Source organism: Ambystoma mexicanum, chromosome 1p, assembly GCF_040938575.1.
Source record: "Ambystoma mexicanum isolate Mex_15411 chromosome 1p, UKY_AmexF1_1, whole genome shotgun sequence".
In the NCBI taxonomy this organism is placed as follows: domain Eukaryota; kingdom Metazoa; phylum Chordata; class Amphibia; order Caudata; family Ambystomatidae; genus Ambystoma; species Ambystoma mexicanum.
The window spans coordinates 407,080,059-407,095,406 of record NC_090921.1 but is presented as its reverse complement, the minus strand read 5'-3'; the positions used below and the strand labels follow the sequence as shown (position 1 = coordinate 407,095,406).

Here is a 15,348-nt window from a genome sequence, read left to right as displayed (position 1 = left end):
TTTTTCACTCTTGACTACCTCGGTTTGCCTTTAATCATGCAGCTATGAGAGCCGGACTTGGAAGCAAATGAGTTTGTGATGTATGTGGACAACCAAACTGCATTTCCCCCCCTTTTGGGGACTCATGCTTTACAGAAAAGAGATGTCATCATTAGGTAAGGCAGGTATGCACTAAACAAGACTAAAGTCAACAGGCTTCATTCGGCTAGGTAAAAGACATTAGCACTATAGGATGCAACAGCCTGGAACATGGCCACTACAATTCCAAACTGGCGGTGTACTCACCAGACGGCTGAGGCGAGCAGCACGTGGGAGTTGTTACTGAAATAGTCGATCGGGGATTCGCCAAGTAGGACATCAGCTAGTATATAACTGCCAAAACAGTACAGCATGGCGCAGAGCCAGGAGGCAACCGGGCTCTTGCGGGAAAACTCCACTGCTCCTGAAAAAGAAGGAACAACAGCATAAATACATTGGTTTCAGGCGCGTGCACACCATTGTGACCACAGGCACGTTTGTGGTTCTAAGGACTATGATTATGAAACAAAAACATTGTTAACCTGCACCATAGCACGGTGTTTACTTTACCTAGATTAAACGTTTTTTTATAAAAAAAACCCTTTTTCAAAATGGCCTTGTTCAAACGTGTTTATCTCCTACGCCTTGTAGTGTACCGATAGAAGTTGCACAACATATTTTCATAACAGCTGCAACACCTCTTATGCACGCCCTGTTCCATTTTGTTTGTTTGTTTGTTTAATTTATTTGTAGAGCGCTCCAGACCCGTGGGTAGAAGGGCGCTTAAGAAAGCGGTTACAGGCATGAGATATGCATTTACATTTACAAAGTACAGCAATTTACAAAAAACAAAAAAAATTACATAGTACAACAATTTACATAAAATACAGGTATGGTTGCGGCTGTTAGATATTAGAGTGAGGGTAAATGCTACTCTTTGTTCAATAACCAGCCAATAACAAGTTTCCTAAAGATCTGGAAGGACTCAGTGGTTTTAATTTTGAGTGGTAGGGTTTCCAAAGTTGGGAGGCTAGCACCGTGAAGCCAGCGCCTCCTGCTCTTTTTACGGCAAATCTGGGCACTAGCAGGCATAAGGAGTTGGATGATCTAGTGGTTCTGGATGTGGATTTTAAAGTGAATTTATTGGAGAGGTACGGTAGGGCTAGATTGTTTAAGGCCTTATAAGTGAGGCAGATAGTTTTGAGGTCAATTTTTTGCTGTATGGAAAGCCATTTACACGCTTTCCTGGTTGTGGAGATGTGCTCACGCCTTGGGATGTTGAGCGCTGCGCGCAGAGCATTGTTCTGGAGAACCTGGAGTTTGTTAGTTACGGACTGGTTGGCTCCTAGGTAAAGGCTGTTGCAATAGTCTAGTTTGGATTGAATGAGTGCTCTGTCCAGAGTGAGGCAGCTGTCGGGGGATAGGAAGGGTCTGCTAGCCTGATTAGCTTACCTGTATAAGCAGTGGCCGAGGCGGTTGAGTTGATTTGTTTGGAGAGGTTGGTGTTGGCATCAAGGTGGAAGCCTAAGGTTTTCACACTTTTAGCGATGGGCATAGTATTCCCGTCTATGATAATGTTCTTGTAGCTGCGACTGAGTTTAGACAGGTTATTAGGAGAGCCGACCAGCAGAAGCTCCGTCTTCTCATCATTCAGGCAGAGGCCGTGGGTGGCCATCCATGCCTGCATGATGGAGAAGATTTTGTTGATCTGGGTGACGTCTGTATTGTAGTTGCCTGGGATGGTGAGGAGAATCTGGGTGTCATCTGCATAGTTGGTGTAGGTGACACCCAGACGGTCCATTTTGTCGAATAGTGCCTTCGTAAATATATTGTACAGGGTGGGGGAGACACAGGAGCCTTGTGGGACTCCGCAGGTGATGGGGATCAGAGGAGGAGAAGTGGGCTGCGATAGATAGGTGGTTGCATAGGATTTTGTGGTCGACTAAATCGAAGGCCGCTGAAAGGTCTAAGAGAAGTAGGATTGCTGCATTACCTTTGTCTTTGATTTCGTCAATCTGGCTTTTGAGGTCAACCAGAGCGTTTCTGTTCCATTTTGAGGTCTGAAGCCAGATTGACGTATACCTAGCAGTTGGTTAGATTCTAGGTACTCCTGAATCCGGATGTAGGCGACTCTGTCCAGGATTTCTAACAGAAAAGGGACAGTGGTGATGGGTCTATAATTAGTTGGTATGGCTGGGTCTAGGGATTGTTTTTTAGGAGAGGGAGCACCCAAGATTGTTTTAGGTTGTTGGGGACAGAATTGTTATCAAATGAAAGGTTGATTTGCTTAGTGATAAAAGGGGAGAGGTCTCTGGCAGCGTCTTTTATTATTTGGGCAGGGCAGCTGTCCCCTTTGCAATTAGAAGGTTTTAGGGAAGTGATGATTTTTTGGACTTCTAAGATAGTTACTTTCTTAATGGTGAAGCCTATATTGGCTTTGTTAGGTGTTGGTGGGCTTAAGCTTGGGTTAGTAGTTTTGTTGCTGAAGAGTTGTTGACGTTTGTATTTAATTTTGGTTTGGAGCCCTGTGATTTTATTGTTGAGGGAATTATGGATGCTGGTGCACCAGGGTTTATCTTTAGAGCAGTTGTCTGGAGGGGGATTGGGGTTTTCTAGCTCCTTTGGAATTTTAAATAATTATTTGGTGGAAGAGCCTGTCTGGTCAATCCTGACCTTATAGGCATCTTTTTTGGTGCGAATTATCACACTTTTGTACATCGCGGCGATGTTCTTGAGATTGGATTTGTTTTCTGGTGATCGGTTGGTTTTCCATAGTAGTTCTAGTTTGGCTTTCTTTTGCCTGAGTAGTTTGAGTTCGGGAGTGTACAACAAATTCAAGTAGTTTATTGGTTTGCTTTTACGTAGTTTCAAAGGGGCAATGGTATCGATGGCGGTAGCCATGGAATTGTTGAAGGTGTCAACTAGTAGGTTAAGGTTAGCATAGTCCGGTAGAGCGTTAAGGGTGGGTAAGACCAGAGGTAATAGGGCTTCGGCAGTGATGTTGCGCTTGTTTCTGGTTGGGCAGGCTGGTGCCAAGGGGCGTTTCTTAGGAGTCCATGACCAAGAAGAACATATTTTTGCACAGTTGTACATTGGTATGATGCATTTCCTGCACAAATGCATTCACAATGCGTGTAGATCAGAGGGACAAATACATTAAGAGAGTACATGTTATGAACAGTGGCAGAGCCAGGGGAGGGAAGGGGGGGCGGTTGCACCCCCTACCCCATCGCTCCCCTCTGGTGCCCAGACCTGCCCCCCTGCCCCTGGCCTCCCACTGCTGCCCTATTATATGCCCCCCTGGTACCAAAAGCTGCCTCCGCTACTGGTTTTGAAGCCCTGTAAAATGTGCTCAAACATCTTAATATTGTAACCTTCTGTATTTCCCTTTAGTAACCCATCCATAAATGTCAATGGGCCAATTTTACAAACCTGTTCACCGAATAAATGACTTCTTGCGCATGGAACATCGGTCAACATGGTGGGAATCTTTTCTAGAACAGTCACTGTATGTTGACTGAGGCAGTTTTAGTAACCCCCACCTGGACTTTGTAAAGTGGGAGGAAAACGTGTTGCGCCTCCCCCCCTTCCCTCTGAAATTGACATTACAAGTTTGAGAGATGTTTACGTTTACACCCCAGAATTTTTTTCCTTTCCATGAGTGTTTGAATATTACTACTTGGTCTGTCTGGCACAGATGAAAGCACTTCTAATAAAGGGAGATTTAACCTTTTGATTGATTGCCACCACTCTGGGGGCCACAATGTCGGGACAAATAAAAGATTGCCACAGGACTTACTGCCCCTGTCTCACGACCTCCTAATTTGCACTCAAAGGAAAAGTTATATCACTTTTCACATTCGGAGGGCACCCAAAGTGTTAATATTATCTGAGTAGCAGGATTGTTCAGATGGATAAATAAACTGCAGGGCGCTCAGGAAGGAAACCTTAACCACATCTTCTACCTGCCCATTGAGTTTATTAATTTCGTGTACGTGCTTTAACAGCGCTTGCCACTTGAGCCTGCAGACCTTCCATTCTTAGTTAGTATTGTGAGAAATCGCCCATATCAACTTCGACGATAAAGCCCAGACCAGTACGTACATCTGTCAAGCTCAGTGTTCGGATGCCACTTTCACACAGGAGTGTAAAGGGTCTGCGTTTAAACTAGGGGTCTGTGGTGTGTCCCAGGATGATGTGTACTGAAATACCAGAGGGATACAGAGAACACCTGCTGTGGCTGGAGAGGCCAAGACATAAGAGGTCTCGATTGCTCACTTGACTGGTCTATCGAATCCTGGGCAAATTACTCTACTTAAATGGATCTTATGTTGTTTGGCTGTTTGCACTGATGCCTGGTTTGTTTGACTAGCGTTTTCTCCATATGTAACTATAATGATCATTTATATAGTGCACACCGGAGGCTGAATTGTCCCTTGTTTTGATAGTGTATGCCACTGTCCCTTGTGAGTCATGGCTCTCGCAACAGTAAAGTGAAATGAATGATGTTACCATGCTGAGGGGGCGGAGGCTGGTGAGGGGGTTGGACATGAGCCTTGATTGACAGTGTGAGCAGTCGCATAGCATGTGAATGGGAGAGAAGAATGTAATGAATGTCGTCAGACTAATTATAACATGGAGTCAAAGCAGGGACTCTCTCCACTGATCAGCATAAAGGTCTAGAAAGAGAGGGAGTTACTGCTCAGTCGGCAATAACCAGACCGGTGGCCCATGGAAGTTGCAGATACCCTGTCAGAAGAGACAAGAGGAGGCCGAAAATTAAGTGACATGCGCCAAACAATCGCCAGAACCAGAGGCTGACCGACCATCTCTGCTGTCATATTTCCAGCCAGTGTAATTGTGAAGCGGTCAGGTGTGCTTTGAGAAGTATTCAAGCTGCTGATAAAGCTATGAGGCTAGGTGTATCCCTCTGAACTTTGATCGAATTGCTGACAAAGCCAAGAGGATAGGTGTAGTAGTCCTCTGACAACTGCTCAAGTCCCTTATCAAGGCAAGAGGCAGGTTAATGCCTCTGAGAACAGTTCGATCAACTAGCAAAGCCAAGAGGCACGGTGTATGCCCGTAGCCATTGACAAAGTTAAGAGGTTAAGTGAGGGATCTGCAACCCGCTGCTCGCCAGAAGTTTTGGACTACGAATCCCACGATCGCTCACTGTTGATTGCAATGCGAAGGTTAATGGGAGTTCTAGTCCAAAACATCTGCAGAGAAAGGGGTTGTTGACCACTGGGCTTGCTGTATGACCTCAAGGACTGTTCAAACTGTTGACAAAGCCAAGAATCCCTCTATTGCTGTTAGTTGTTGCTTTTGGTGATTTGTATAGCGCTTCATGCTGGAAGCCTCCAGATTCTAAGCACTCGATTGGGGATCTGACCCATTTAACATGTCTTTGTTCTGTTCCCACGACAAAGGCGTTGACCATGAGCTATCCTCCCTATGAGAACTCTACACGTCACTGTCAAAGCCAAGAGGCTAGAAGCCTTTAGGTGCCTTGCTTTAATAATGGCTCAAGCTGCTGACGTAGATAAGATAAACTTCCTTTTTAGAGCTGTCATTTAGGAATGTGTTTTAGCTTTCAAATCCATGCATTAAAAATAAACACCGGAGTTTGCTTGTTTCAATCTCTTTATTTACATGAATTTGAAAAATCTCGATTCATGTAGGAAAATATGAATAGGTTCTTCATGGAAGTAGTTTTTCTTCCAGCATTTCCAGGGCTTCAGCAATGCAGACTCTTCAAAACAACTGGTTTAGGCACCGTCTCTGCACTGCATTCACCCATTTGTTACTGCTGTCAAAAGGGTTTATAGTTAAGATTTCGAATTCAATTATTTCGAACGCAAAAATGTTGAAAACATTAAGTCGAAAACGTATTAGCGAATGTATTTTTTTTAATGGGGGTTCCCTCCCAAACCCCCGTTTTTTTTTTACACTTTATTCTACTTACCAAAACTCCCAAAAAACGTATTCAATAAAAAAATTATACATTCGAATTTTTTTTTTCGACATAATGCTTTCGACATTTTTGCACTCGAAAAAATGCGTTGGACATACTGACTGGACACCATGTGTAGCAGCACTGAGGGTAACAAGCTCCTGCTTGTCATTGTGGGGGGGGGGGGAGGTGGGAGGGGGCTTCATGACTTGGTGATGATGTCTCCTCGTACTCATCCACAGCAATACGTAGAATGTTGCACTTGGCAGTGCTGCATATCACATGTATAGCAATCATCAAACACTGAAGTCTAGCCTCTATCAATTGATTTAATCAATTTAGCCAAAGCCAGGTCACGATCTGAATGAAACCTGGCCAAGTAGGATCCTTGGCTTTGTCTTCCCTCTGTTCCCCCTCCCGTGCTTAGTCGCGCCTTGAAACACTTGTGTATAGGCGCGCTATAGACGCCATATCATATCATATCAGGTGGGTCCCCCAGTGTAATGTCTGGCATGTCTCTTGGTCAGAATCAAATCACCTCTTTTCCTTACCAGTGTTGGACGGTAGCCTGAGCCAGGATGCGGGGAATGAGAGCAAACGATGGGAGAAGTAATATTGACGAACACTATGATTTTTTCTTATTTTAGAATGCATATGGTTCTCTTAATTGCTCGCTTTGCAGAAAACGGGCACGCCAGGAGTTAATCTCTACGGCAGCTGCAAGCCAAGTTTGGCAGCGCCGCAGGCGAAGAAGAGGCAGTGTCTTCTGGGGGCGGGGGGGTGGGGGAGTTGCGCGGGGTGGGGGGATGAACCCTCCTTGTCGCACGCTATAAATGGAAGGTGCCACCCGTACCTCTCCAGCAGCCTGGCCTTCAGCGACCTGCTGGGCCCATGCCACCTGCTCCACTCGCTCACGCGAAGGACAGCTGGTGGGCCGAAATGCGGGCGGACCCGCATTACAGGAAGCCCTCAGTTTACATGTCTTCAGCTTGAGAGGGAGGAGAACACCCTGTGGTAAAAGATAAAGCCTCTGGGCAAGGTGCGCAATATAAATAAATAAATACAAAAAATACAAATACAAATAAAGGCGCTTGACAACCGACAAGAAACATGACACTCGGTTGTGTTTTACCAACTGCAAGAACACTCAGTGGCCAGCCACTGATCGTGGCATGTCAAAGGGAAAACGCCACCAACGGAAACGATAGCGTTTATCGTTGATAAAGCTCAGACCACAAACGCAAGTGGCTATGCCACCTACTTTGGCGTAACAATCGACACCCAACAGGGCACGGCTTCACAGTCGCTTCTGTATGGTCATGTCCCATCCCAATGCCGCCTCGTCTCATATTCACCCTTCCCCTTCTGGGTTTGCTCCTTCAGTGCTCTCAAACGGACTCAGCACACACCACTGCGTATCCATCAACTATATTTGCTCTTCCTGCCTTTCTACGCTCCACTCTATATGCGACATTTTTCCGCAGACTTGCAGCAGCACAGGGAAGGCAATGCACCTCAGTGGAGGTCCTTTTATGGATTTGGCGCGGGCCCTGTCAAGATTTTAGTTTGTGGCCTGCAGGTTACACACACACCTGTGCATTGGGCTCTGAACCAACTGCGCCATCAACTGACAGTGAAGAAACGGGTCCAGGGGTTATAGCAAGCACAATATAGCTCAGAAGGAAGATCAGCGCAATAACAACAGGGCTAGTTGTGGCTTGCTTCAGCCAAAAGGACAAATGTCATCCCTAACCGTAGGGGTATATATTGGTACACAAAAAAACGGTTGGACGGGGAAGGAAAAGGTCACTTCGATTAACAGTATGAAACTGCCATGGGAGGATGGTACAAATGAGAAAGTCCGAGATGGACGCTAGATGAGGAAAACGGTCTGGCCCTCCAATCAGGTGCCCCTGGCCCTGCCTTGGGTGGGAAGGAGGGGGATTGTTTTCGGGGTGACCTGGGTGTGCACAAGCCTTAAAATGGGGCTTTGTATAGGAGGGGTAGAGACATTCAATGATTCTCTTTGTGTGGGGTGATAAATGTCCCCCACTGATGGTTGTAGCACGAATAGTCTATTCGGAGGCAACAAAAAGCACATGCGGCAACCACAAAAAGGTTTTGTAAGTGGCTTGGAGAGCGAAATTAAATCTCAAAAGCAGGTGGTTGTCTAGGTAAAACATCTTTTAATGAGATGAACTAAACATAGTGAAGATTAAAAAAAGAAAAAAATGAGAAATAAGTCAATTTCCCGCACTTGAGGTGCTAGAAACCCATTTTGCACTGGGTTGTAGTATTCAGTGTCTTGGTTTCCCCTCCTTGTCTTGGGGATATCATAAAATGTTGTGGAAGGGCCACAACGGGTCAGGTCGACCGATTTCGATGGTTATAAGCTGTTAAGGACCATCTTCTTCAGGACATGTGATTTCTTCATGTGATGGTCAAATCACTTGCTGTACTCGCAGGTAGGACATCGTGCACGGCGTAACCAGGCTACATAGGATCCTGTATTTGGGAAACATAATGGAACATTGCAAGGAGGGCATGAATAACCTCTAGTTGCAATGTTGCATAGCAAAGTATTTCCAGAACATTCACAATCTAGTCAAAGTCGCTATTATTGCTATATAGAGAGAGAAAGGTGCTCTTATTTACATTTGAGCATAGCCACATAGTGGTAGCTAAAATGTGAACCAGCAAAACCCTTATCCCAGAACACCAGGGTGGAGGGAGAGTGCAGGGGGAAGAAAAAATAGCCAAGTGGGTGTGTGGGGTGGATCCATGGTGAACATTTTTAAAATATAACTCCTTAAAATGACTTTAACTCGGTAAGGTTAACATATTGGTTTCGCTCTACGGGGTTGCGTGTTCACAATCTCTCAGGGTTCTAAATAAACTGCAAATATTTTTTTGCAGGGTGAATATCCAGTAATCGGGAATCGCTCACCAAAAGAAGCTTATTCTTGCTTAAATCAAGTTTGTCTCTTGTCGAACTCCACAGACTGGACAGGGTATTTGCTACTTTTAGTCCAGGCTCGAGATATATGTTTCTCTTAGAGATATTAGCATTAACAGCCTTTCTCTTATGTTTTTATGTTTTCTTGTTGTTTTTCCAACAGTTACAACAATTTGAAACCACGCAAGATACAGCGTGCACACTGCTAACAATCGGCCAGATAAACTTTCGGCTCTACAGAATAAAATTATAGATTGTTGTTTTTTAATTCTGAATGAAGTGACAATTCTCCTGAAGAAAATTCTATATACACAGAAAAAAGAACTGAAACATGTCGAGACAGTACAATGGTCAATCGAATAACCATTGATAGATCATTAAAGTCTAGATAAGGACAGTATTAATCTATAGACTATCAAATTGTGCTTCTCTAGGATATTAACGACTGGATCTTCATTGAATGCTATCCAACCTAACTGGTTATTTCTTGTCACATATTTTAAAACACTGTTTTATTACTTGGATTCTGATGAATTTGTAAGTTTTTTATGTCTTATGTAAATGCTTTATATGTCTAATAAAAATTGATGTTTTATGATAACTGTTGTGAAAACTATAGCTATCTATCTCCTGCTTAATTACTTCTATGTATCCCAGAAAAAGATAGAGCAACCACTTTTAGTGGTGATTTGGGAATCCCTCTTCTATCTAGTATAGAAAAAGGTGCCAGCACAGGCTAAAAGGGGTCCGTGTTGTGACACTGGGCAAAGAGGCTAAGGAGGCTCCGCGGGTGGTGCCGTGGTGAAACCTGACAATATCTGGCAAAGATCAGCGCATCACCTGGACGTCAAAGGTTCGAATGCTGGCAGAGCTGACTACCACCTTTCTCTAAAATACAAATGGATTGGCAGAACACAGCCTTCAGACCTATATGGTCCCCTGGGTGGGAGGGGTCTGCATCTGTTGTGCTGTATGGCCATCCCTGGGAACTAGGCAGCTATGAAGCGGTCCCTACAATAACTATTTGTGAGTCAGATGAATGTACACAAAAGCATTCGCCCTTGTCATGCTCCAGGCATTGTATTTGGCTGTGACAAAAAGAAAAAAAAAGAAAGTGAATGGAGCAATTCAATGCACACCCTGGAAAAGGCTCATTCCCAGGCATCAGTGCCTGTAAGCAGTATCCCCACTCCCAACCTGCAGCGTTCCCTGAGGATACTCCCTGAGGGGTGAAGCTACTGCCTGCAAATGCTCCTCCTTTAGGACAGTGAGGAGCTCAAGCGAATTCCCTGCCAAGATCAATTCAGCACTAATGTATACTTCAAAAACGAGGACAATTCAGTGTGTGGTGTACGGACTACAGAAACAATAAATAATATTAAGTAAGGTATCGTTCTCCTGCCAGTTCCTTACGCTTCCCTGTATCACTGGAATGTAACCTACAGGGGACTAAGTAGAAATCACACCCTGGCCCAATTCTCTCTTGAAAAAAAATAGGATAAATGTGTTTTCTCCCTCTGTATCCTGGAGTTCATTCAATTACACGGGAATCTAGACAATTAACCCCCGCTACTAGCTACTCTGCCCAGCCATGAACCCTCTAAAATTGGCAGCATGTTTCTTTTTGCCCTTTTGCCATGGTAGTTTTCACATTTTTTCCACCTAAATTAAATGATATTATCTACTAGCCACCACAGAAGTGTGTTCTGCGTTCACAGATGGAATGGCCACACTGGCAGACATGCAATAGAACAGGTCTGGTGTCTGAACGTTGCTGCTGGTGGAAATAGGTAGTGCAAAGTGGGGAGAGGCAAAGACTAAGAAAGCTGTTACGGTTTCATAGCACATAAAGAGGGCCATGTTGTAAGAAGGGGTCATTTCATTAAGGACAACACAAACGTCAGTACTTACGTGCTGTTGGGGACCCTCCATTCAATTTTCCGTCTTTGAAAAATGGAGAGTGAAAGCAAAGTGTAAAAACAGGTGAAAGCTCCTTTACGCTTTGCTTGTACACTCTGGGACTTATAAACCCCAAAGTATGAATGAATATTTTCTCTCCTCAGGCTGCCTCAGAGCTCTCCCTGTCACTTTCAACATCAAAGCCAAGGCAATGAAGCAGCTTAATTGTATGCAATGCCACATTTGTAGTGCACACTTTATTTTAGACTTTTAGTTCTCAACCATGGCCTATTTACAGGAGGGGTTTGTATACGATTGCTTTGGAAGAGGCAGGTCTGCTTTGCACACGCACATTAGTGCAATGCCCTTCAGCTATTTGTCCACAGTCCGGTGTGATTTGTTCCGCAGCCCTCCCCCACCCCCCTTTAATGAGGTTGCTCGAGGAATGTTGAACAGCCGAAGTAAATGGTCAAAGGAGTTCCATTGGAGCTGTCGATCTCTGGTTTTCATTTCAAACGACCGTGTCTCTTACATTCATCAAGAACGTCCTCTGCAGTCAAAGAGGTCATCGAGGAGCGTGCAAGACAGGTGCCCGGGCAGACGCTGGGAAGGATCGGGCCCAACTGTGAATGTGTAATAAGTCTAGTCGGACACACTTTTCTCTACGGTTAGCGATGGATCTTAGCTCGGGCCTAGTATAATAACTCGGCAGTCTGAAACCAAATATGGTATACTTCACTTTTGACGAATGGCAACTTTGCTGAACTTGTTTGTCACAAGGGGTTGGGTGGGTATGGTGGCCGGGGCCCGCCCGGTTTGTGGTAAAAAGTAGCAAAATCGGACAAAAATAAAATCGGCAAAGTAGCCATTCGGCTAAAACAAACATGCGGCAAACATTCATAGAACCCTGAAATATAGCCGTTTCCATCCCACAACGCCTACAGACACACTCAGCCCATGAATAGATGGGAAATAAAGGCCACGTTAGGAATTCAAACGCGATAGGGCCGTTGAAGCATTTTACCTACCTAGCTACCGACAGAGTGGGGGAGGGTTGCTAGGGGGCTTTGCAAGCTGTCTACTGTGCCCAACCAAAGCTGTAGCGTCTACGTCATCACGATGGTTCTTCACAACCGGTCGCAATGGTACCAGGGCCGTCCTCATCAACACAGGATTCCCCTCCGTGATGAGGATTGCTAGGTGGCATGCTGGACTCCTCGAAGTAAACAAGGGCCACTCGATCAGAATATCTGCACGAGTGTCGTTTGTGCAATGCCCAACAACACAAAAGCAATTACGAGAAAGGGAATGGACTCCCAGTCTCACAACTATCACCCAGACTACAATAATCGGAGAAAATGGAAGTACCCACTCTCCAACATGACCGCTGGTTCAACACTGCTGGCTCACCTCCTGAACAATGTGGCACGCTAGACAGCACCTTGCTGCACCTCTGATTAAACGTAAACAAGGCTGTGGAACCAGGCAGCCCTGTCCTCTCTCGTCCAGCTGGGAGTGTTGGCCCAACTCCACCACCTCATCTGCAGCAGAACTACCTGCCCTTGAATCTCCCCTACTTCTACTCCAAAGCGAGGATGCCAGTCAAAACCTAGGAGCAAGTCTATATCGACAAGCAGCTTGCTCACTAGGCAACTCTCCACACAATGCCCACCTGGCCCACAAGTGCCCACCTGGCAGCCAGCTTGATCCTAGTACACCTTTGAACATGATCACCAGTCCGCAGTTCTGATGCTGCCCCCACATGCAGCTTCAATCCAGGATTCAAGCAAAGCAGACTGCAACACAACTGAAGGTGATCTCTGCACATCTGCCCATGGTCTGCCATTGCTACTTAACCAGTGAGCTGACCGGCAGACATGGCAGACATGGGCATGGTAGGGGTCCTGTGCCTCATCAGAGAATCAGCACCTGCACAAATGCACACTTCGAACATGAAGAGACTGACAGTCATTTACTGAAAATCTATCCAGTAGCCCCAGCAATTTCAAACTTGCTAGAGACAGTCTCTGAAACAGAGGAGTACTGCCCCCTTAACAGGGCCAGTCACGCCCTCTTAAACATTAAGTTGTGGCCAATGCAACAAGCCCATGCAAAGGATCTAAAATACACTGAGGCATGCCCATAAAAAAGCCGCCAGGCATGGCCTTCCCGTTCAAGCTCAAAGGCACAACAACTCTAAGAAGACAGATCCACAACGCAGCAGGACAGAAGTTCAAGATGACACCAGGTACTGGACAACCTGGAACCATACGACGGGGCGGCATTGTGTGCGTTGTTCATTGCAACACCTTCTACATGGTGCCTACATCCTCATCTAAACAAGATAGGGCACCCACCGCTTCCAACGGGCCCTCATAAAAAGAAACTGGTATGTAAAAACAAGAAATACTTCAAAACCACAACTAGCCAAAGATGCCCGTAAGCGCATGAGCAGCCAACAAGACTGAAGCCTGGGCATCACGGACCGGGCACTGGATTGGCTCTGTCTCCACAAACACCAATCTGGTTTCAGAGCAGCCAGAGGCACTGAAACTGCTCTCCTAAACACCCGTGATGACTTGCTCTCAAACCTCGACCATAACGTTTCTTCCATCCTCATCCTCCTCGATCTGTCCTCTGTCTTTAACATGGTCAATCATTGGGCATCACGGACTGAGCACTGGATTGACTGACCTCTTTCCTCTTGAATTAGTCCTCCTAAGTGCAAATGGGCTTGTTTCTCTCCTCTATTTCACTCTCTACTTACAGCGTCCCTCAGTGCTCGCCGTGGCTTTTCAACATTTTCCTTGTCCCTCTCACCCACCTGATCTCCACCTTCTTTCCTCATTTCCAATGTTATGCTGATGACACACAGCTATCCTTTAAACTTCCCTCCTTTTCCTCTCTCATTCCCGACTGTGACTGCTATTCAGGCATGGTTTGCTGCTAACGATCTCTGTCTTAATGTCAGTAAGATATAGATCCTTCTCATTGGGACTCTTGCCCCCTCATTCTCTCTTGACGCCCTCCTTGGGCCCCCTTCCTTCTCTCTTGCCGCCCTCCTTGGGCCCCCTCCCCTCACCCTTGTGTAAGGCAAAAAACATGGGTGTCATCTTCGACTCCTCTCTCTCCTTCTCACCTCATATCTCTGACCTTGTCACAAAATCTCATTTTCAGCTTCACCTCCTCAGAGGCATTCTCCCTTTCCTCACCTTCCCCCAGAAACTCAATGTCTCCAGAGCTCTGGTTCTCTCCAGGCTGGACTACTGTAACAATTTCTTCCTTAATCTGCCTCTTTCCTCCCTCCGCTCTCTTCAACTAATCCAGAATAGGACTGCAAGACTTATCTTGGCCTTAAGCCCAGAGATCGCATTTGTGCCCTAAAATCTCTCCACTGGCTCCGTGTGGTTTCAAGGATTTAATTCAAGACCCTTTTATTCATCCACAAGGCTTTCTGAGGCCGGAGACCTCACTACATCCAACTCTCTCTCCCTAAATATCTCCCTGCTAGAGTCCTTTGGTCTTCTAGCCCAAACTCTCTGCAGGTCAGACGTTTCTCCAAGCAGAGAGTGGGATATAGATCCCTTTCCTCACCAGGAGCCTCCCTCTGAACGACCTCCATACCCCTCTCGGTCTTGAGCCGGAACTCCTTATATTCTAGAAGTTTCTCAAGACCTTCTCTTTTGCCTCCTCCTTCCCTCTCCCGCTCCCCTGCTAGTTTCCATCTGCTTGATGTCTGGTTGCCTGCATCCCTCATGAGCATTACTGGGCCAGGCCCTCCTTCAACCAGTCTTCCCCCCTCTCCCCTTACCAGCACTTGCCTTCGAGCACCCTTCCCTGACCAGTCTACTGAGCCTGGTCCACCCCCCCTCCTTCGCACTAGTTACCCTCATCCTTTGTTCCCCGAGCACTTGCCCCCCGGGCCTGCCTTAGCACTTGCCTAGCCCCTGGGCCCCTCTCTCCCCTGCACTTCTTCCTCTTCCCCTCTCCCTGCACTTCCTGTTACTGCACTTGCACAGTCAGAATGTCACAAGTCTTAGTAGGACCGTTATTGTTATTTTCTTATCTATCCCCCCAAACCCCCCTTGTCTTATGGCGCCTGGAAACATGTTTTGATGTATAGGCACCATACAAATGTTCAATAGATAAAAAATAAAAGCCTACATACATCCACATCGGCAAAAAGATTCATAGGTGGACTACTTGACACAGATCCAAGATCCAAAGGTGGCCTAAGGGAACAAAGGTCCTCATAGGGTTGACTGAACCCAGACCCACATCTGGGCACTGGGGGACAGCAGTCCACTAGACCAGCCAAAGGCACACTCACATTGCTCATTAATGTCTAAGAGCCCATGATGCACACACAACTGCCACATCGACGGCTCAGACCCAAAAAAACTCAAAACAAATGCACCCAGTATCATTGGCTTTCTCCCGTTCTTACTTGCCATACCAGTGACCTGATACCAATGGCCAGATTTGGTTTAAACTCCTAAATAACACTTCAAGTTCATTCCCA

General features: G+C 45.9%; 1 protein-coding gene across 1 annotated transcript in view; it reads right to left on the bottom strand.

Annotated features, from left to right (window-relative positions):
* Window positions 1-15,348, bottom strand: part of TMEM38A (transmembrane protein 38A) — a 118,774-nt gene that overhangs the window by 43,833 nt on the left and 59,593 nt on the right. Inside the window, exon 2 of the mRNA XM_069649202.1 lies at window positions 286-442. Within this exon, the coding sequence (XP_069505303.1) occupies window positions 286-442 (157 nt within the window). The remainder of the gene's footprint in view (window positions 1-285; window positions 443-15,348) is intronic.